Source organism: Amphiprion ocellaris, chromosome 13, assembly GCF_022539595.1.
Source record: "Amphiprion ocellaris isolate individual 3 ecotype Okinawa chromosome 13, ASM2253959v1, whole genome shotgun sequence".
Lineage (NCBI taxonomy): Eukaryota > Metazoa > Chordata > Actinopteri > Pomacentridae > Amphiprion > Amphiprion ocellaris.
Genome location: NC_072778.1, coordinates 18,480,914 through 18,504,438, shown reverse-complemented (window position 1 = coordinate 18,504,438; position 23,525 = coordinate 18,480,914). Strand labels below are relative to the sequence as shown.

At 39.5% G+C, this 23,525-nt stretch overlaps 1 protein-coding gene across 2 annotated transcripts in view; it reads right to left on the bottom strand.

Annotated features, from left to right (window-relative positions):
* Positions 1–23,525, bottom strand: part of LOC111575946 (dedicator of cytokinesis protein 2) — a 132,330-nt gene that overhangs the window by 3,102 nt on the left and 105,703 nt on the right. For both annotated transcript variants that reach the window (XM_055016344.1, XM_023281391.3), the window contains exons 27-46: positions 14,955–15,050; positions 14,741–14,835; positions 13,049–13,127; positions 12,806–12,906; positions 12,405–12,463; positions 11,844–11,992; positions 11,437–11,522; positions 11,053–11,209; positions 8,960–9,000; positions 6,807–6,897; positions 5,303–5,413; positions 4,661–4,750; positions 3,574–3,678; positions 2,760–2,901; positions 2,199–2,280; positions 1,950–2,034; positions 1,464–1,550; positions 1,018–1,194; positions 398–481; positions 154–291 (exon numbers count right to left, since the gene is read on the bottom strand). In XM_055016344.1, the coding sequence (XP_054872319.1) occupies positions 154–291; positions 398–481; positions 1,018–1,194; positions 1,464–1,550; positions 1,950–2,034; positions 2,199–2,280; positions 2,760–2,901; positions 3,574–3,678; positions 4,661–4,750; positions 5,303–5,413; positions 6,807–6,897; positions 8,960–9,000; positions 11,053–11,209; positions 11,437–11,522; positions 11,844–11,992; positions 12,405–12,463; positions 12,806–12,906; positions 13,049–13,127; positions 14,741–14,835; positions 14,955–15,050 (2,055 nt within the window). The remainder of the gene's footprint in view (positions 1–153; positions 292–397; positions 482–1,017; positions 1,195–1,463; positions 1,551–1,949; positions 2,035–2,198; positions 2,281–2,759; positions 2,902–3,573; positions 3,679–4,660; positions 4,751–5,302; positions 5,414–6,806; positions 6,898–8,959; positions 9,001–11,052; positions 11,210–11,436; positions 11,523–11,843; positions 11,993–12,404; positions 12,464–12,805; positions 12,907–13,048; positions 13,128–14,740; positions 14,836–14,954; positions 15,051–23,525) is intronic.

The window sequence follows — 23,525 nt, the reverse complement described above, 5'->3', positions numbered from 1 at the left end:
CTCAATTAGCACAGCTTTGCCACAGTAACTCCAGTTTTGCAGAAAACAAGATGTTTTGGTTGATCGAAACACCAAGTTTCAGTAAAAAGGCTCTCATTATCCTACTTTTTTCTCTTTTCTCTGCTGCTCATCTCATTTTTCCCCAGTTCTTACCAACTCTCTCACTCCGTACTCCTTCTCCACCTTCTTTTTCAGCTGTTTGAAGCATTCCTCCATGCGCTCGTGGAAAGGACGCAGGTCATCCGTCACCCTCTTTCCATGGAGGGAGATTCCTCCACCTAGTAACGGGATCTATAAATAGAAATGATATGGTGTCACCAGAAGAACCACATTAAAGAAAGCCAACTCTATGTGCTGTGTATTTGTATCTGAGAATGTGTGATAACATGTTCAGCACCTGCCACGCGATGAGGTCTTTGAGCCGTAGCAGTTTATCTCTGTCCTCTGGGTGCTGCTGGGTGTATTCTTCAGTGAAGAATGCCTGATGCGGAGGAAATGTTCAACACCCAGACAGTTTGTAACATTAAGAACGGACTTTTCCACTGGCGTGCACTTTGTAAGCATAGTATGTGGGATCATAATACAGGATGCTGCCTGAATATGAATACTAGACATATTTTGAGCTATGAACACAACACAGTCTAATAAGTACAATTCATTTAATACTGTTTGGACTGCAAAATTAAACTTTAATCATATTCAGAGCCTTTGGAGGTGATACTGGTTTTTAATACTAAATACATTTAAGTCAATTCATCATAAAAGGGGAGTCTTGCACTGATGCAGTCTCTATTAAAACTTTTTAAGGACTTACTCACACATGGTGAATCATTGTCCTGCTTAGTCATGACACATCTTTGACAACAGATAACAACAAAGACTAATTGTACAACCATTAATCTATAATCACAAATTTCAGATGTAACTCTAGTACTTTTGTCAGTAATTGACCTACACAGTACTATTTCGGTAAGGCTTGGAATACGGGTGCAGATCCATGACAGTTTAACAGTTTACCTTCTCATACTTGGCAAAGCCGCCCATGACAGCTGGATCCACGATGCCATTAAGCAGCATGGAGAGAGGGTTGATGGGAAGGCTCCAGTCAGCCTGGTACTGGTTAATCATGGTCAGAATCTTGTCATTTGTGGAGTCCATGGTTTCTATGGCATTCTCCAGTGGAGACAAGGTAGTCTGGGAAGGGAGGCAGCGTGGCAGAAAGAGGAGAAGGAAGGAGGATGGAAAAAAATTTGAGACAAGAGGGTATGGCACAGATGAAATAAAGATGGAGGGTTTTTACAGAGTCAAGTGTGGGAGGTACAATAAAAAATGCAGCAAAAAAGAAGAAAGAAAAAGGAATTGAATCAGCGGTGGTGAGATGGGGAACATGTTACACTGGAGACAATATCTCACAGCAAACATGCAGGTCAAACATGGAATGAAAACATTCCCTGCTGGCTTACATGTTTCATGTCAGTAGCCTCAAACCAGCGCAGGATCCCGGGCAGCTTATACACAGTGGTGAAGGTTGTGCGTTCAATCCACATGGACTGAAACAAAAGGAGGAAAGGGAGAAAAATAATAAAGCTGTTACATGAATCTCTGCCACTGGTGCATACTTATAACCCAATACCATATCATGAATTAAAGACGGAACTCTTGCCAGACACTTGCTGCACAATTTCATTTTGATGTAATCTAATCTAGTCATACACCACAGTAATACCTGAATCTGATGCTGCATCTCAAATGCTCATCTGAAAATGAAGCGTAAAATGCATGTCTTCTCATATAATTGCACCATAACCTGCTGCTGAATAAAATCCTATTATTTTATAGAACAGGAACTCCTTTTTTCAGACTTATAGCAAGAACACAATACCTTCTGAAATGCTTTCACAGTCCCTGTGGTTATAAATCTTTTCACTTAACAAGAAAAAGCTACTCACAGCAAACTCATTGTTTGGGTCCACAGGTCCTTTCCTCACAGGTCTGGAATAGTGAAATCGCTGCACGTAGTTGGACTTGTAGAAGCTAGATTGTGTAAGAAGAGAGACACAAAGGAGAGGAAAGAGTCCAACAAAGAAAATAAAAGAAACCATTTACAAAAGAGGAAAACATACATAGAAGAGCCATTTTTTTCAAGAGTTGGCATATAATTTATCATTTATCTTATAACTATCATTTATCAGACTGACTTGATGATCTGGTCAGGAACAGGTTTGTTCTTCAAACGAGGAGGGATCTCGAGGACGGGCTGCACTGTGAAACACTGGATGTCTGTTTCAGATGGCTCAGAAATAAATTTGTCACTGCATGATAGACGACATTTTAGTTTTCGTATGTCGGGGTGCACAAACTGATAGTTGGGGCATGTGTCTGAGCTCTATCTGTGGGGTTTAGTACACAGAGGTGCAACAAAAGGTACAACAAATGATGAAATTTTGATTCAGGTCAAAACTTATGGATGAAAATATTTCACACATCTGATGTCTGGTTATGTCTGACTGTGTTTCTGGGTAAAAAGTTCCCCTGATATTGTGTTACAGAAAAAATATGTTCTTAGTTAATCTCACTATTTACTTTCAGATTTCTTGAGCGACTGAATTACTTAGAAATCGTAAAGACACTACGAAGTCATTGTGTAGTTATGATTTGCGTGTCTGTACCTGTGAACGCTGTGGACCATGGAAAGTATTTATATTTTCTGCTTTCTGTGCACGTGTTTTTCCATGTGTGTTACACTGTCTGAAGGATACACTGAAGTGGAGAGTTTCTGATATCGTCTCCTGGCATGGTGGTTGTGTTCAGGCGCACAGAGCTTGGGAACTGACTCATGAGCTGGTTCTGGAAGTCCTCTCTGCGCTCATACTCCTTACCACGGTGGATGAACACCTTGTTCTGAAGCCAAGTGAAATGAACTGGTGTTAATAAAGAAAATGAAAAGATTAGCATCCAATTTATCCTGCAATATTATAAAAAAATATATATATATATATGTATATGTATATGAAAAAGAATCGGGATGTTCTCCCAACAAGGCACAAGCCCACTTCTGTACCAGAATCAGGATGTCTGCCAGTTCTCTAGATGCAAGAGTAATATATATATATCTAGAGAACAGAAGTGGGCTCCTTTCACTGCCCTTCTAAAAACTGAGTCCTTGACTTTGTCATACTCCTTACCACAGCACATTAACACATCTAATGAATACAGGAGCAATATTTTATTTCTACAGTTTGCTGAAATCCACAGATCTACAATGTTCCCTGAAGGTACCTTATGTCCCATTCTGGCAACCATCTTGATGGTGTTTTTAAAAACTTGTTGACTGCTGCAATTTTAAATAGCTAAGCTTCAGTGCTGATAATAGAAAAAAGTTTTTTGATGCTTTTTTTTTTTAAACAAGAAAGCAGTTAACATTACTTTTGGGAACAGTGTAAATCTCTGTTTTTGAAAAGCCTAAATATTCTTTTGGCAATAAAAATTACGTGTTTTATTTCTATAAAATACAAAGTGCTTCTATGTAGTGTTATAATGTTCATTTGTATTAACAATGACATAAATGCAAACCCTGAGGAATGGAGGGTAGCCCTGTCCATAGTATCCGACTGCAAAGTAGTCTGGTTTAGGCCTCAAGATCTTCATAATATTCTCATAGAACTTGGCTTGTTTTTCCTGCAGAGAGAGACAAAGAGAGAGACAGAAGATGTGTTCAGGGGAGAGTCTCAGATGTGCACTGGGTGCAGCTGGGGCAGTTTTATCAGCTCATGCCAATGACAAAGCAACCCTCAGCAGAATGCTGGGCCTGTGAGGGTGATAGATGCAGAAAAAAAGTGCACACCATCCAAGGGCAATGTCTGTCATTTATATAACCACATAAATTCAGCATTAGCAGAGAGAGCCACTGCTGCAGTCATATAAAGAGAGACAGGGGTTTTTCCATTGTTGAGAAAAGTGTAATTTTCTTTGGGGAGGGGAAAAGATGAGTTAAGTGAAGGGGAGACAGAGGAGAAGGTGGTGCTAAACCTCAAGTCAGGATTTTGGTATGGAGAGAATCACTTCTGCTGTGGTGTCAAAGCAAAGATGAAGGAAAGAAGGAAGCTGACAAAGTGAGAAGACAAAGCGAGAAGGGCTACGAAGAGTTTGAAGTAGACAGTTGAAGACTGACAATGAGGAATCACATTTTTGGGGTCATATGGTAATTAAGGAGGCCCGAACTAGATCTCTTGAGAAAAAGATTGATTTAAAAGGAGGATTTGAAGTGTCAAGGAAGCGTTAAACATGGATGAATGTTACATGACTAACATGGTGGAAAGGAAACCGCTTATTGAAAACAGTATGTTCTGAAGTTATCAGTGCAAGTTACAACTTGAACGCAGAATGTTGGACAGCTCGGCAAAAAACAAATCAAACTTCTTGAATAGCCTGCATATTTCATTTATATTACTGAAGTATTTAATTGAGCTATGTTACTACTGCTATAAAACACTGAAATAAAAACCTCTTCCTTTCCTTCAAATGCCCTGTTAAACCAAGAACATCAAAAACATCTATGAAGGGAATTCAGAGGAGAATTTTTGAGGGAAGAAAAACAGAAAAATATGTGATCACGACTGCTGCACAGAAGACAGGAAGGTTTGAGACTGTAAAGTATTACCAGTCTCTTGCTGAGTAACTCGTAGTCGAAGATCTCATTTTCATACTGTTCTGCGAGTTCCTTACACAGAGTGATGGCCTCTTCCCACATCTAAATACAGACACACACACAAATACATCAAGGAAAGAAGCAGATACAGTGTCCTTCATTACACCACCTGCTAATACATCAGTAACAGGTGTTGTTGTGGGAATTCATCTCATGAAAATCTCTGTCTCCAAGTCCCTGTAGAGGGAAGAGAAGTCTCTGTCTCGGCTTCAGAGAACATGACACACTCATGGAGAATACAGAATGAATGTGACACCAACATACTGCAAAGATGACTGTGTGATTGCAACAATGTCTCATTGTTACAAAGGTATGAAACAGGAGAGCAGCATTTTACAAAACAACAGCACTGAAATCTCCTTAAATGTCACGAAAGAAATCTCAAAAGTTATGTAAATTAACAGCAGGGAAGATTAACTGTCCTCTAAAGACATTGCTTTTTTTGTGAAATATTTTACGAAAACTGATTTTGGATTACTAACCAAATGTGTTTTTTTTTTTTTTCAAAAATCACATTACTTTGTGAAGAGAGAGTCGACAGTTAAAAATTGAACAGCTAAAGAGGAGGGTGAAAGAGTCTAAAACAATCCTCACCTTGCCCTTGTCAAAGTAGTCAATGATGGTGTCGTAGAGTGTTTCCTTGAGCTGCCGCTGGGTTTGGGAGCCGTGGAGCTCAAACTGGGGGCTACACATGTCATCTGACCACTGGAATACCGACAGGTATAAAGACAGGCACATTGGAGAGAAGCCAAAGACAAAAAAAGTGATAATAATTAGTGATTATTCCACCATCATAAGCAAATTATACAAAGATACTTCAAAATGTTTTCAGTTTCACCTGGTGACGAGGGGGTGTAACTTCCATTTAGGGGAATAACTATGTACTATAAAGCCTTATATCTTTGTCCACATTGTCAAATGTTTGAGGCAATCAAAGAAAAAAGGAGAGGAAAGCTTTCAGCTGGCTGCTGTTGCTCTAGGATAATGTGTTCGTCCACACAACACAGGTGGTAAAAGCAGCCAAATGTGGCTTTGAACTGTTGCCCCATGAAGCTTCCTAACCTGACCCGCACCGTCTGACTTCCGTTTCCCAAACTGAAATCCCACTTGTGTGGTTGCCATTGTCAGAGCAATGATGAAGTCATCCATGCTGTTGAGGAGTTTCTGGAGTATCATGTTCCATAAAGGGAGAGTGAACATCAGTGGACCACTTGCATTGAAATTAAGGGTAAATACGTTGAATAATAATATCGGAACAATCTCCGTCTTGTGATGTTTTCTGGTGAGGCAGAGAACTTTTTCAAGTAACCTCGTATGTAGTCAAGACCATCTGATTTTTGCTGTCCCATTTATCATTTAACGATGCAACATGAGAGAAGAATTTCAAACTGAGAGTTCCTTGTAATAACTCAAGATTAGTCCAGAGGCAGAGTGTGTACAAGGACACAAGCACGCATTTATAATATAAATGAGACAGTAGTTTATCTTCTATTACATAAATTACACAGAAATTGAATTTAGAAAGCAAACAAACAAACATGAAGTACAGGATAGTGAGAAAGACAATTGTAGCATGTTGTGTGTTGCAGTCTGCTCTTTCCAATAAAGTGAAACAGGGATGACAGCTCTGACACAGCAGATGAATGGAGAATATAAAAATGGCTGTAGAGTTCAACTGCTTTGATGTAATGATACAAGACAGAGAGAGAAGATAAAGAGCGAGAGATGCCCCCATTCCTCTGTCCCTCTACGTGAGCCGCTAAGTTCCCCATAAAAGAGATGAAGAGACAAAAGAGGTCAAACACACTCAGACACATGCATGCACATCCTCTCACACACAAAAACACACACTTACACACAAACTGCCTGTGCAAGTGTGCTGCATCAATCACCATAGTGATCTAGCTGCAGTGCCTGACACTATGCCATAAACTAACCTTGGAGCTTCATCATTTGGAGGCCAGTGACACAGCGACCATTTATCAGCTAATAATAAAACTGCCTCATTTGTGGCAGCTTAGTGATTAGGCAGAACAAAACACCGGGGCCAGCATGAGCAAAGAAAATATTTCTTTATGTTTGTGTGTGTTTGTTTTACCTTGAGCAGGCGAGAATGCAGCAGCAGGGTGTATGCTGCCTCCGTGTAATTTTCACCCTCGAGGTGAAGGTCCCTCAGTTTGTAAAGGTACCTGAAGACACACAAACACAATTACAGAAGTCAAATTCATTTTCTTAAGTGACTTAAACATCACTCCACTAGATGCCACTGTTGGGCAACCCCAAGACCTGTAAATGAAGGATTAATGGCAAATGTTGCACTGAATCACTCTGCCTCACACTCGCTCTCTCTGTTTGTTTGCCTGGTTTGTTAGTTATGACGGTCGAGCTGCTGTGTGTGAGTTAAAATAAAAAAACAATAAACATTTTCAGCCCCTCTCTTATTTTCATCTATGTGCTGCATATTGAAATCTAACCTTTCACTATCGTCTTTTTGTTTCATTCACTCCTCATCCTTCTGTGGGTTTCTGTCCTTTCCCACCTTGTCCCTCTTCCCCCTGCTCACACTCCTGTCCTCCTTCTTCCTGCCTGGACCCCAGTCTATTCACAACTGACATGGTTTTCATGAGCCAAATTTAGATTTTCACTCTACTACACTATATGCTAATCAAAAACATTCCGTACAGTGCACTTAAGTCTGCATAAGTCAACTTTGAATGCTAAATTAATTTAATGTTGCCCTATAATTAAATTTAATGGCTGGTGTACAGTCAATGACTGTTGAAAATTATGGCATTTCATCTTGAATGAGCATGACATGAGCAATGACCCAATTGCATATAATTCTAGGATGTCAAAAAATGTGACAAAAAAACAACAAATAGTGCACAAGCTAAAGATGCTGTTAATGAATATTAAGCCTTTTTAGCGTGCTCTTGATGTATACCTTTTTCCAATAACAAGGGGAATGGAGAAGAGCTAAAAGAATGAGTGGTGAGACAACCCTACAAAGATTTTACAAAACAAAAAATAACATTAAATGTTCATTTGGCAGAAGTGTCCTGAAGTTTAATTAAAGTAAATTGCAAAATGAGGGATGTTATAATGATTAGTATGCAGTACATAATAACATGGAGGCAGTACAGAATGCACAGTAGCACATGAGTAAGTTGGGACATAACAGTTGTCAAATTTTTGTATTGAGAGACAATTTGGAGATAGACATGACCAAACTGAGCCAGTGCAAATCCAAGTGAGCTTTCTTATTTTTCTTTTGTTGGATTCTACTAGATAAATGTTTTTTTTTATTCATTAGTAAGTGGAGACAGACAAGAACTGCAGTACGGAGTGCAGCAAAGTTAAATGCAGCCAATGGTCTGGAAGGTCAGAATCAAATTAGGAATCTGCTGCTCAAGGCATTGGTGCAGATATGGTTAGCACAACCACTCAGTTCTCGGGTCACCTGGGGAACTATTTTGTCTGAATCTGCAAAAATGAAGCAGAGTTCTGTATTCACAAATTATCAACACTAATGAACAAGTTTCATCATGTATAGATGTGCACACACAAGGATGCATGCATTAAGTATTATTTTGAGTATATAGGTAAGTAATTAGTCTGCAAATGTTTCATTATGCACACAGTGAGTCATAACATAATTAGTGCAGGATTTCATTATTCATTGTTGCATAACTGCATTACAATATCACACTCTGGCTTATTATATAACACAGGCAGTAAATGCACATTTGCATTAAACTATGTCTGTTGGCTAACACTGACTAGTGAGCCAGCCAGCTGTTACTGTATCCTCCACAGAGCTGACTAAGGCAGATGATCAACCGTTGACTTAGGCTTACATTCACACATCCAGATAACTAGAGTCTCAAAGCCACTGCCAGAAATGCACCGTGGGACCTGATGGGATCAGTATTCCTCTCTTTCTCTCTCTCCCTGTCCTGTAAACATCCTGTCTTTCTCCATCTCTCCACCTCTTCCTCCCTCCCTCCCTCCCTCCCTCCCTCCCTCGTGTTCATCATGTCTCTCTCTCTCTGTTCTCCCTCCAGTCAGACCAAGGGCTGATCCTGTGGATTTTGACATTAATTCAGTAGAACTCATATAATCCCTTGTCAGATTATGGAGCCACACACGCACGTACGTACACACTTCCAGACATGCATATACATGCAAACACATACAGCACAAACATGCACCATTCAAACATATTTCATGTCAAATCTAGCATGTAAATACCTGATGTACATCCCTTCACGATTGATGTCCTTATAAAAGTTCTGCAAACACAAAAAGAGAGGTAGGGTTACTGTTTGTGTGTGTGTGTGTGTGTGTGTGTGTGTGTGTGTGTGTGTGTGTGTGTGTGTGTGTGTGTGTGTGTGTGTGTGTGTGTGTGTGTGTGTGTGTGTTTGTGTGTGTTTGCATGCAAGAAGATTTTGAAAATTATTCTGAAGGACTGCAGTGACTGTAAGTTTGTTATTTGTATGGCTGAGTGTTTGTCCAAATGGCTGTATGTGTCCGTTATGCATGTTACACTATATACTTCTGATTGCCCATGTGTGTTTTTTAATGTGTGGGAGTGTGTGCATGAACACTTGCTCGTTAAAATGCACAAACTCCCAGTTTAATGAAGTTTAATGACATCTACAGAGAACAGAGGAGTGGAACGAACTGATGTAACCTCACCTCGCATCACCAGCACAAATAATAGATACAAACAGACGCACCGACATATATACACAATAGAAATATGAAAAAAAAACAAAAAAAAAACAAGCTCATTTATAGCAATAGTTATTGGGAAGCCAAAGCATACTGTATGCATATTTATATGCATTTGCTTAATTTTAGCAAGAGTAAGATATATCATTCATTGCACTGATGTGTTTTAAATTCAATAAGTCAATTTCCCGTTGTAGGGTGAGCATTATGAAGGAGGTCAGACGTTTCTACAGCAGCTGATAAAACCTACAGCAGAACTATGAAGTTGTAAATGTTTAAAAATAATCACGTGTGCACATCTGCAATATTAACATTCTCTTGTGAGACAATGAAACTGACCCTGGAATCACAAAGTTGTACTGAAAACCTTATAAGTCAAGGTTAGCCAAGTGAGGGAGCGTTCTGTATGTTTTAATGTTTACAAGGACATTTGTGTGTGTTTGAAGGTGCGTCTGCATGAAGAAGTAAGTGTGTGACTGTGCGTGTGTGTGTATAATCCCTGAGTGAAGCTAGCCTGGAGTGGCATGGACAAGAGAATGCAGTAGTCCTCGCTAGCCTGCAGAAAGGATTTTTCAGCTGGCCACACAAATAAAATGGAAAAGCTAATGGGCATCTGCTACAGGTTACAAGCTAAACACATCTGCTATGTACCAGCAGCCTCCTTGTTAGGGGAAAAATACACACAACCAGATACAACTACACAATCCCCCATTCATGGTTAAATTATCCCTTCTAAATGTTTCTCAGAAATTCCATGGAAAAAGAAAGACAAGGTTTCGAGGAGGAGTGATGTGATTTAATCTGCTGCGGAGACGATCATATGGTGGATAGAAGGGATCCATTACTAAACCTGAGAATACCATGGGGGAGAATCTGATTAGGAGATCACATAAGAGAAAGGGTTTGGAACAGACAGGAGCTGATGCAACCCACTGCAAACAGCTGGAGACCAGACAGAGATGAATCTTTTCCTTTACATCAATCAGCACACAAATTAAATGAGGAAAAGAAAGACTTTGGCATGTGAGAGAAGACATAAGATCAGTGTTTGGTAAAAAGCTCCTTGATCAGTCTGACTGCTTTGGTGTGGATGATATCGGTATGAGTGAGATCTGAATGGAGCAAACGCACTTAGTAGTATCTTCTTACATTAGTCTTTCAATTAATGATGGGTTTATCGATGTGTGTGTCTGAGCTCAGCAACTCTTTACTGTGAGGTTCAATGCTACAACTACAAAGTACTGAACAAGAATCACAGGGTTAGTGTCAATAAATGCAAATCTGTGATGATGTATGCCAGACTCGCAGCATATGGGAGATTTTGAAAGATTCTGCGAGTATCAGTGAAACAAGAAGAAAACAAAAAATGATGAAATTCTCACAGAGAAAAGGCTCAGACCAATATGGTGAAATTCTAAGACCCAGCTTCTAAATTAGTCCTGTTTCTTCATGGGTTCACGACTAACTGCCCTTTTAGGAAGCCCTCTTGAACACATTTTTCATATGGAAGTGGCACCTGCCAAGATCATGATTCCAACAAGACTTTTAAAAGCAAGGCGAAGGTCAAGCCCGCCTGCTCATTTCTGATTTTCAAAGAAGGTGGGACTCACCAGAAGATTGACAGTGCAGCTCATGCGGTTGTTGCGGCTGTCATCGCTCATCACGGTGCGGTAGTCAAGGAGACGAATGAGGAGTCCCTTCACCAAGGAGACAAAGTGCTGCACCTGCGGCTTCAGCGTGGGTTTCTGGGCAGCACAGTCCAACAAGCTGGCAGACAAGCACGCACAAGTTAATCATCAGAGATGTCTGAAAAGGTTTTGCCTTGTTACTCAGAAACTTATGACAAGTGTTCAATGTTACATTCTCGAAGGCAAGCAGGAAATGCACTCTGAAAGTTAGTTGCTGAGAAAATAGCAAGGCACTGGACATAACATTTTAATTTGTACCATTTTATACCATGTTATAACTGGATATATTCTAATACTAAGGCCTACATGGTCTCCAGTAGTTGCATGTAACGCTCGTCTCCTCCTCCACCCTCCACCTCGTGATCCAACTTCAGAATGATCTCATTCTCAAACTGTAGAAGAGAACAAAGGTGGGGAGAAAAAACAAATATATAGAGAAAAGGGAGATGAGGAAGCAAAACAGAGGCGCAATGGAAGAAAAAATCAATTATGCAGGCATAATTAAGGTGTCTCCTTTACTTTTATGTGCAGCTTCACAGGAAATCGATGGAGGACAATAGTATGTCCCAGTGTTTCTGTGTGAGTGTGGATTTTGTGAAGTGACTTGTTTCACATTTATGCTTATGTCCCCAGATGTAAATGCTGCATGTGACCGTCTTTGGAAGTCTTTCAGTATCTATACTATATTTGCGTTCCTGTATGTCTGGATGTACCTTGTGGAAGTTTCCAAACTGTGCATGTTCACAGGTGATCATGTCAAAGAAGATGGGAATAGTGGCCCTCCTCAACTCCTCCTCAGGGATCAAGGTCATCTCCAGGATGGGGCCCACCATCCCAGGGATGAAACAGATCTTATGACTGCCTAAAAGACATACATACATGCACTTTAAAAGAACAGGTAATATCTTATCTGACCCCTTACAGCATGTTCACCACCTTCCACTTATGCTAATGTAGCTTCACAAGCCTAATTTAATTAAATTGTCTTCCATCTGCAATAAGGTCTTTCAACTCTCCTATTTAGAGAATCTGCCACATTACTGTACATGCAACTTTCTCTGACTACCAAGGAACACTGAGTTTTATTTATAGAGACAAATATAGTCCTATATTGATGTTTGTCACTGTAAAATAGTGCTGACATAGTAAGCCTTTGCCACCATGCTACATAGAAAAACACAGATTCCCCACACTCCTGGTGGTGTCATGGAGTGCAATCATATCCACAAGCGGCAGTGCAATCATACTTTACACTACAAACTTGATTTTCTTACCTAGTTTGTACCAGATGTCTCGAATTGCGAAGCCAATGAGGCTTCTCATATCACCATATCTGAAATAAAGTGTTTGAGAGGGAGAGAGTGAGAGAGGGAAAACACAGAAACACAGACAGAAGGAGAAATCAGCCCCTGAGTTTAGAAACAGTGTCTTAATCAATACTGTTGTTTTCACCTACAGAAGCTGAACAACCCAGTGGGGAAGATAATGCTGCACTACTCTGCCTCACCGTGAACTAAATTGAATGTCTCTCTACAGGTAACACGGGGGTTTAATAGGTAGTGGGCGAACAAACAGTAAATGCAGTCTCCGAAATTGATCGCAAATCACTGAGTGTTTCATTAGTGCAGAGAGAGTAGGTGTGGTAAATAGGGAAATTAAATGGTTCTACTCTCACTTGGCCAGAATCTTGTTCCTCTTGGTTGGAGAGAAATGCTGAAGCTGCAGAGACTCCTGAGTAATAAAAGCCACCGCCAAGTGGAAGTAGTTATTCCACAACTAGACAGGGAGAAAGAGTGAAGGAAAATCGGAATTTAGGAAGAGACCATTGAGATTTGTGTTAAAAGTGGCACAGGAACAATAACATCAATGCAATCGATAAGGGATAAAGCCTAAAAACACTTCTCACACAAACACCTACCTGTACTTCAAAGTCATCGTTACTGAGGAATTTCTGGTTCATAGTGTCGGCGTAGGTGTTGATGGCTCTCAGAAACACTCTAATGGACACACACGTACACATATTGTAAACACAATCAAGGTGTGTCAACACAGTCAGACTCATGACTCAACTCAAATCTCATGGTAGCAGTTGATCGCTGAGGTACATTGTGAAAAAACAAAGCTGCAATTTTATGGATTTTTTCCTGCATATTTGCATTTTTTTCTCCCATGTTTTTGAAACACACAAATATAGCAAGAAAATTACAAAAACAAACTGTAATTTTGAATGTCTGATGTAGGACGTCATTAAAAATTCGTAACTGTGAACATCCTTAAAGCTTAAATTTCTTAATAACAAAACTTGACTCAATCTGTTTTCCACATAAAAAGGCATAAACGGAACAAACATGGATATTGCAATTTTACAAGCATGTCCTTTTCACTTAGGAGATGAAACTGTGAAATTTAAAACTTTCAAATAAAATATTAGACACAATTAGCTAAAAATATGAAGAAAAGGAGTATTGGTTGTGTAATTCCACATAGATCTGTTTGTTAAATGAGAGATATCTTATAGAATTTCTGAAGTTTTCACAACAAAACAGTAATATGAATATGTTTTAATCATTGTACAATAGTAAGTACTGGTAATCTATCGATCTATCATCATTATTATTATAGATCATTTCATTATTATTTTTTCAGTTGCCAAAATATGCCCGATTTTTTACCCTTTGTTTCTATAGGGAATGAATAATAATAATCAAATAACCAAAAAAGACAATGTGTAACAGCAGAAAAAAGGAGGTCTGCGTTATTACAGATTTAAGTTATTTGTTATTTTATCAAAGAATTTCGGCTTTGACAGCTGCTCGAGCTCCTACCTTTAAACTACTATTTCACATAAGACTGTAATATTGCTTCAGATTCAAACCTTCTGTCACAGGGATGGATCATGATAGCAGCTTAACCACTGTGTGCAGGTATATCAGTGAAATATGCCTTTATGCATTTCACAAGTTAAGTAGCAAAACTGTTCCTAGTCTCTTTCTGCTTCAACACTATCTGTCATCATTATCCTGCCAGCCAAATGCCGTTGCCTCTCATTCCGCTCTTTCTTTCCTCTTCCTTTAAGAGGGACTTTCTCGTTATATCTGCACATCTCTTCCCTGACCCAAGACTCCTTATCAACCTGTCTTTTCTTCTACTTCATTTCCACTTTTACCCATTTGCCTTTTCCTCTGACACAGCTTTAGCCTTTCGTCTTGCTCCCATCACAAAAACACCCTGATAGCTTTCACTCTACTCAGCTTTCTCTCTCTCTCTCTTTCTCACACACACACACACACACACACACACACACACACACACACACACACACACACACACACACACACACACACACACACACACACACATACTGTACACACACATTTGTCACATCAGCCATTTTCATCATCGCAGCCCTGATCCCAGCTTTACTATCTCTAACTTATCCCTGTGTGGGTTTTTGCGGATGAACAAGTCACTGTGGATGTCGACAATCCTTTAAAATGAACACCCAAGCCTCATGGGCCCAATAGCAGCCCTCCTGAGGCAGCTGTGGTATACATTCAGGTACAGAAACAGAACTGGAACCATGTAACTTCGTACTCCTTTAGTATATTACCTGTTCTGTACCATGATCATGGCCATCCAGTCAGAGGGATACACATGTTTCCCAATCTGGTCCTTGAAAAGTATGAAGGACTCCATCAGGAAGTCCTGCGACCGAGAAGAAAGCGCATGTAAGTATGCAACTATATGTTCATGCAATACGGCTTTTTGTATCTATCCCTCAGTGCATATATAACAGACATCTGCAGGCTCTTGTGTGCACTTACTACAAGATCAGGAACAGTGAAGGTTTCTATGTATGTATCATAGTGACGATCATCCATCTGACTGAGGATCGCCGTCATGCAGGCAACAACCCTAGACTAGAGGAAAAGAGGAAAAGCATAAGTGTGTGTGGGACAGAGAAATGGGGAGAAAGAAGTAGACGCATCATTACTTTTTGGGCACTGTGCAGCTGCTTTTAAACTGAGTGCTATACATCTGAAGCCAAAGACTTTTAAATTGCTTAGGGAAATTTCTTGTTGCACCATGTATAAGTGTGGCTAAAGAAACCCTCAGACCAGCTCTGCCACTTGGTAATTTCTGCCATTACTACATCAGTCCAAACAGAATCATCGCATACTGCCCACAGTGTTCGGAACAAAAGGGCAGCACCCAAAGTGGGAAAAATGGGTATTTTAGTGTTAGTTTTAAAGATGCTGTATGCGTCAACAAGTTGTTACCACAGTGTTATTCACAAAGTAGCATAATGACTGTAAACAAACATAACCATTGCAAGGAAGAGTTGCATCCTCTGTGATTTCTAAATTATATTCTACAGTTTACATTGTGGCACAATCTAAAAAATAGATTGGGAACTGCTGCATCGCACCAATATAAACAAATAGAAAGAAAGCACTTAGAGATTCTATTAACAGAAATTGGCAAAAGGTACGCAGGGACTTCAGGAAAAAAATCTTTTTAACATGCCTGATTTGATTTATTATCTGAAAGGAAGACGAAAAGACAACCTTACATACATGACATAAAACAAAGACCTGCAAAAGAAAAAACAATGATTTAAATACTCTTTTTATTCTGACAAACAATACCCTTCTTCCATCATGTGATGATGTCAAATGCAAGATGTGGTCAATTTTAACCACAGAGGCAGACACTCTACAAAGTCTGATTATATGCACAAACATTATTTAAATAAATCATATAATAAAAAATCTGTCAACCCCCAAGATATAAAGCTCGTGATGTAACAAAAAAAGAGATTAAGATAACAAATGTGATAACAACTGATGCAAAATTTATTCTACGTACTGCAGGTTTTTAGTGTTCAGTTTTTAATGAGGTATTAGGTCCTTATTAAGTGCACTTAAACTCTGAAACTGGCCCAAGGTAAGTACACAAAAGCACACAGAGGGAGTAGTAATAGGGAGAGTTAGACATAGAAGATGAAAGAGAAAAAGAGTGGAGAGACAGAAGAGGTGGAAGAGGAAGGAACCAACATTGCTATGGCTGTGAAAGTAAGACAGGCATGAGAGATGAGGCTAGGCAAAAAAAAATAATAAATAAAAAATTTTTTAAAAAGTTTTAAACAAGTTTCAAGTTTTAAATCTGTGTGAAAACTACTTATGCGGAGAAAAAGTCTTTGAGCTGGATTAAAGAACAAAATTCATGGAAAATTTAGTGCAAATCTTTCCAGAACCAGGAGCTGAGAGGGAAAATGCACTGAGAGGGGTTAGTGGTCAAAGAAGGTGAAGAAAACAGAGATGAAAAGAACAAAAACTAAGCTGCATTGACCTGAAGAGAACATATATGATTAGTGGCATAAATGAAATGGAACAATAGTTTGCACATATTAAAGGCATGCCGTTTTATTGTTGGGAGTGTTGAAATGCTAGTTGACCAGTCAAGTCAAATTCTGGTCACTTACCCTCAACTCACTTCTTATATACTCCCCCACTGATATTGCTTTCTCATTCATTTTATTCTATGAACGTTCCTGTGCTTTGTGTATTTTGTATAGTCCATTAAAATGCCTATTGAGCAACTAAAATGGAAGATGGGAAAGTTTAAATTGAAAGTTTTCCTTGAAAAGGGAGATAATTTTAAAAAAATACTGAAAATAGAAAATGAACTGGAAAACCTGAATGGACCTTTTTCTTTTGTCTCCTTTTCTCAGACAATTTTCCATTCCCTCTTCTCTGTCTCCTAAATTCATTTATTTTTCTTGGGTTGTCTGTAAACAACAAGAGATGATCATCACACCAGTGAGCCTGAAAGGGGTCGAGGCATCATTTGGACATGAGAAGGAGTCTGACAAATAAAGAGCACAGTGGTGTTAATGTCCAATGTGCAGCAGCGTGTTTTGGCTTGTATCTAGCTTTTGATTGTTTTCTTCTTCTGCATCAGTGGTACCAAGAGTGGGAGTCGGACTCCCTGGGGGGATGGTGAGACACTGATTTGGAGATGATTTCCAGGGAAAAAAAACTAAAAATGACTGGAAAAGCATAGTTTAGCCATAATGGATACAAGACATAAAAAAATGTGAGTCTGCTGGTATGTTTACCCAGTAGTACAGACTACAATGATGCACTCTGCTACTAGCCTGTGTTGAAATATAATGAAACAGTGTTGCTTCACTGTTGTGCTCTTTTGTGTTATTATTCTTGTTCATAGATATGCTCATTACAGCATGTGCGCAGCTGTTCCCAATGTTTGTATGTTTTGTTTGTCAGCCTAGAGCCAAACTTCCTATCCTTGCAAAGACTTTAGAATCCCAGGTAAATCTGCAATTGAAGGATTTTTTTGCTAACAATATTATCCTTATTGAAACTTAGTGAGCTTTATATCAGGTCGTTGTATCAGAACAGCAGCTATTTTGATAACAAATGACATGATCAATGCCTTGGACAGAAAGTAGTATTGTGCTTTCCTGTATGTTGATCTGTCCAAGGCATTTGAGTTTGTCGACCAGAGCTGCTTCTTGAGCAGACTCCATGACATCGCTATGGGTGACAAAGCTATGGAAGAGTTCAGGAACAATTTAGCTGATAGAACACCGTGTGTTCTGCAGATGGACACTAGTCTAACTTTATGGACATCTCTAAAGGAGTTGTCCAAGCCTCAGTTTTAGGTCCAGTTTAATTTTCCTTCTTTCTTTTTTTTTTTTGCTTAAATAACATTGGGCAGGGCCTGCTTATAACTAAAGTGCATCTTTATGCAGATGACACAGCAGTCGATTCAGTTGCCTCTCAGCACTAGACTGCCTTTCAGTAGCTGGAGGGCTCATTGCACTTTCTCTGAATGCTAAGAAATCTAAATTTCTGATCTTTTTCAGTGCTCACTCCCAGATCTCTGCTATTGCTGGCATTCATTCTTTAGGAGGGGACTTAATTGAACAAGTTTCTTCCAACAGTTACTTGGATGTCTGGGTGGATGATAGGCTCTCCGCATAGTGCATACTGAACAGCTAGAGAAAAAACTGTGCATCAGGCTGGGTTTTATTACATTATTTTATTATTAAATAGGGCCTGTTGTAATTTCGCATTTAGGAGGATGCTTGCATAGGCTACATTCTGAAGTGTTTTAGAGTATGGGGACATAATTTATATGCACGGTGCTGCCTCTACTCTTTGCTGTCTAGACTCCGTATCACTGTACACTTACTGACTTGGTTCCTTGGACTTTATTAAGCCTAAAGAGACACAAATACTGGCATATTTTTAATTTACAAAGCAATATTCTATCACTTACCAGTAGCTGTCATAATTCTCACTCATCTAAATGGCTGCTCTACAGGGTGCCCACGATTTGCTCTGAACTTGCCACAAAGTCCGTCTCCTGTTCTGGTCATTGAATAACCGCCAGAACACACTACAGCTTAATGACTTTGTCTCCCACAGACAATTCAAAGCGCTGATCAAAAGATGTGCAACTGCTATTCCTAAGCTGTATTTTGTTTTGTGCATCTGTAGTCACTGAGTTGATTTAATGTACTTTTATTTTGTCCTATGTCATTTATAATCCCCTCACAAAGGGAATTTTACTTTCAAGGGACTTTCTTGTTAAATAAAGGTTTGATCAAATCAACCATCTACGAAGATATTAGTCATGGCATTAATATTTTGGGGGTTGGCAGCTGTAAAGTTTGTTCTACATCATTGTTTCTAGATCCTCGTCTTCACAGATCTGTAAAACAAAGCAGATGTACAGGTATTTCTGCAAACGGGGCTTGGGTGAAGTTATCCTCCAGATGGCAGAGAAGGGAAACCCGAGACAGTGATGAGCAATGATGGATGACTAATTGAAGATGAAAGATGTATGGCATCTAATGTGGTGACAGCTTTCATCTGATCAAAATGGGGAGGGCGTGTGTGTCTGTGCTTGCTTGCATTCTAATGGTAGAAGATACTTTTCAGTCATGTATGCAAACAAAACCGTGTACAGTTTCAGAGAAAATGGAAAGGCAGACACACACATAGGTGAAGTGTTTTCAGTTGCACTTAACACTTCATTAAAATAAATATCTGACTGCGGATGTGTACTGTACATTCTTAGATATGCATAACCACCCCCATCCTCCACCCAACTTTCTGCAGTGTAGCGACACCAGAGACCCCATCACCACACTCCCTTCTTTAATCTTTCTGTTTCCCCTACTTCTCTCTTCCCACTCACGTCCCCATAAAAGTTCTGGGAGATCAACTTAGTGTGACACCTAATCAATGAGTAAGAGGTGGAAGAAGCAGCTACTAAAATAAGATAATGACATTTAGCTTGTCTTTAAATAATGTGTTAATTGTCTTTCAGTCATTTAAATTCACTCCTGTCATTGAAAATGAACCTCAGTATGGAACAGCACTGTTATTGACAGTTACCTGACAAGGTGCTAAGCATGTGAATTATATACTTATACTAATTGATGTAATTTAACCCCTCTCTCAATGTTATTTTTTTTCCTCCTCTCATTCTCTCTCTCTTCCTGCTTTTACTCTTTAGTGTGCAGCGGCTGATCTGTAATAGGATTAAGAACACGCACACAGTCACTCACTCACTCACCAAAACTGCTCTACAGCTCAATACTTTTCTGGTTTCATGTTCGCTGCATTTGTGTTTGTGTTTGTGCCTTGAAGTGTAGGTCACGTGTCATATTGCCCTACTTCCCTGTAATTGGTGTTCTCTGAGGACCTCTGCTCCCAATCTCCTCTAACACTATCGAAACACAACACAAATGCTCAGAGGACTAAACATCCAACCATCCACTGTTTGATTCCTAAAACAGGGATGTGATTCATCAACACATTGCATGACGTGTTAAGAGATATGGAGGGAAAATTTGCTTTGTGCATATTAATAAAACTAGTGACAACTGTGTGACAGAGAGAGTGACAAAGAAATCAGGGCTTGTCGTGGCAAAGGCCTTACACAACAGTGAGGAGATTACTGACAAAACAGGGTGCAGATGGTGGCAAGGTCTGGGATTTCTCTCCTTTCTACTTCCTCGCTTCACTTTCCTATTCTACTTATCCATTCATTCTGTCACTACAGCCACTCTCGTTAATGAAGCTGTAATTTCTCCAAAATTGCCTCCAGTTACCTGAAAAAGCACCTGCAAGATATGAAATAAATCGAATCCAAGCCTTGCTACAGTAGGAAACCATAGAAGCTGCAATGTTCATTAAACTCCACAGTACAAATGTGCTGAACTAAACAACAGATAGGAGGAATACATTTTACTGTCGGTATGCTCTTGACGGTTGCAGCAATACAAGCATACAGTTTGTCCCTGGGGGTTAGTGAAATCAGAGTCAAAAAGGTTCAGCACCTTCAAAAGCAATCTGAAGATAACTTTCACTGCATATCATCAGCTGGCTGATAATGTGTTGTGCAATGCTGCTAATACTGTGGTGTCTGAATCAAACAGAGCGCTTTAACTGCCAGTGAAAGCCGAAATATTTGTGTAAATCGCGGTCAGCAATCACCCCTTGCAGCAGATGACATTACCTGATGTAAATTAAGAAGCTTTTGAGTCTCAAATGACTATAGTTTGAATCAGTAATTAAACCCAGCTGGCATTACCTGCCATCTTATGGGTATTTAAAAAGACAAACCTGCAATATATCATTTGCAGTGTAATCAGTAGAAATAAATTTGAAACATGAATTTTTAAAAGTGTAATTTCTGCCAGAAAACACATAAAGCGAGTACCTAACCCAGCTAGCAAGAGATCAGAGGCACAACACAGATGCACACCTGTGTTAAGCAGCTGGTCCCCTGTGAGCATGCACCTCAAAACAAAAACAGAAGGATTTAATGGAGATTTATTAAGTGACAGTAATTTTATACAGCCGAGGATTGTGGATTATGATGCAGCTGACTACAGCACAGAACAGTCAGTGTGGTTTAGGTAAAGGATGTCCTAAAGATTTTATGGTTTTGGCAGAAAAAAAAAATAAAAAGGTAAAATCATTTCATATATCACAGCGTTACATATGTTTCAGTGAGGTCACAATACAACAATGTTCAGTGATACTAATTATTGAAATCTAAAATATGCAACTGTAGGCTGCAATAGCTTCATAAACGGAGAACAATTACAAGAGTAATGCAAAAACATCTATGTTTTCTGAATCATAAGTTACTGGTCAAAGTAATGCTGCAGCAGAAAATACCATCTTCATTGAACAGAGAAAGAGTGCATTTCATAGTTTATATATGTAACTTGTTTTTTTATGTGAAAGTAATGTGTTATCCCTTTTTTCTAAAGTTACACAGACACATTTCATGTCACATAGTTTAAATTCTCTGTTTAAAATTCTTCAACCACAAGAGATGCCCAGCAGGATAAACAGTGAAACACGATTGATGCAATTAAATATAATTAACATATCATTAATTTTAAATTAAGACAGAGCATTAAAGCATTAACTGTGACAGCCCTAATTTAAATACTTAAAGTGTTAGGATTTAATCTGTTAAATTAGCACAAAGAAATGTTTCTGACATGAGCAGAACTGCCGATCAATAGTGTGGAACGGTGATCAGGTAATCCATCAGGTATACATTGATGATTTTGGCATCTACTTTAATGTTCTCTCATACTAAATGTTGAATACCAAAGACATTTACTCTATTTTGAGGACTAGTAGATAAACAGACAGGTAGGAAGTCGTTACACAGCAAAAAGAACCAAATACATGAATGAATGAGTTTCAATTTAAACCAGATGGCAAAAGATAACAGCAATCCATTCAAATAATTCCACATCAGGCCCATCGATGCTTTTCACAGCACTTCATTTAGGTCCATATCCTGCCTGTGCTCACCACCTTTCCCCTATTTTCTCCCCCTCCTCTGTCGTTCCTTTTGTGGCATCCCCCCAGGTGGGAAGTCATTACTCGGCTCTCAACTGTGATTTTTCTTCATTTTTTAAAATAGAACATCTAAAAAACACAGTCTGAGGCCTGCAGCACTCCTCACTGTACCACCACAGACACATGCTCATCTCTGACCCCCTCTATTACACACAAATGCACACACACACGGTTTTTTCACAACACCCGGGAGCTGAGGTGAAGTAAAGAGGCGATGAAAGGGAGAGATGGATCGCACGGAGGTGTAATTAGAGTTGTGTGGGTCATAGTGATGAGGCTGTGTGTTTGTCTGAGGCAGACAAAGAGAAGGAGGAGGTACGAGTGTCTATCTGCATGAATGGACGTTTGCATTTCAGCATACGCCTGTTGACTGTTCAGAAAACAGATCAATGTGTCAATGCGTCCTCAGCCTCCCACTTCCTAGTCAAGTGCAAAGACACACAATCAGCTGATACACACAGGAAAAGGGGAAGCATAGTGAGGAGGAGGAGGTCAAGGACAAAGAAACAATAGAGAGAAGAGAAGAGAAGAGAAGAGAAGAGAAGAGAAGAGAAGAGAAGAGAAGAGAAGAGAAGAGAAGAGAAGAGAAGAGAAGAGAAGAGAAGAGAAGAGAAGAGAAGAGAAGAGAAAGACGCAATGAAATGAAATATTTACAGGTAAAAACAGCAGATAAATTTCTTTTTTCTTGAGCTCTTACTCACACTGTTCTCTTTCTCACCTCCCTCCTTGGCTATGACATGCTTCTCTTCTCATCCTCCAGTCCAAAATCAAATTACTGCAACCTAAGAGCTTTAGCGCAACTATCTCATGATTTCTCAACCTTGTATGGTTCTGTTCACGTATGTGTTGTGCTTTAAAGCACCGTACGCTGCAGTGCAGCCTGGCTGGTTACATAATGTGCCACAGACACATTTCCGCTGTTGCATGCATGCTATACACACATACGCTCACACACCGTTTTCCTCGTCTCACCAGAGGTCAACTGAAACACAACACAAGGTGAGTCAACCACTTTGCAGCGGCGCATACATCACCAGTTATTTTCAGACGCAGGAGGGACCAGGAGGGACATTCGCATGGATGCTGCATCCAGGAAGCGCTCAGGGGAAGACACACAATCACACAAGTTTTACAAACATTTCAAACAAACATTTCACTGGCTGCCATAATTCAAAATGGAGTTACACAAGCACTACACAAAATACACATGTTTTAAACGTATAAAGTCATGAATCCACATTTAACTGCTACCACCTTTCAAAACCCTTTCCTATGCTAAACCTAACTAGATCTATGCCTAAACTTAAATTCAAAACATCCCTGTAAAAGAAGCGAACAGCGGTGAAATACTCTGGTCTTCCCTGACGCATGACAAATAAGTAAATTCATTCGCAACACACAATTTCTGCCATGCTCAGAAGACAAAGCATTCATCATTAAGCATAATTAAAGCCCGATGTCATATGG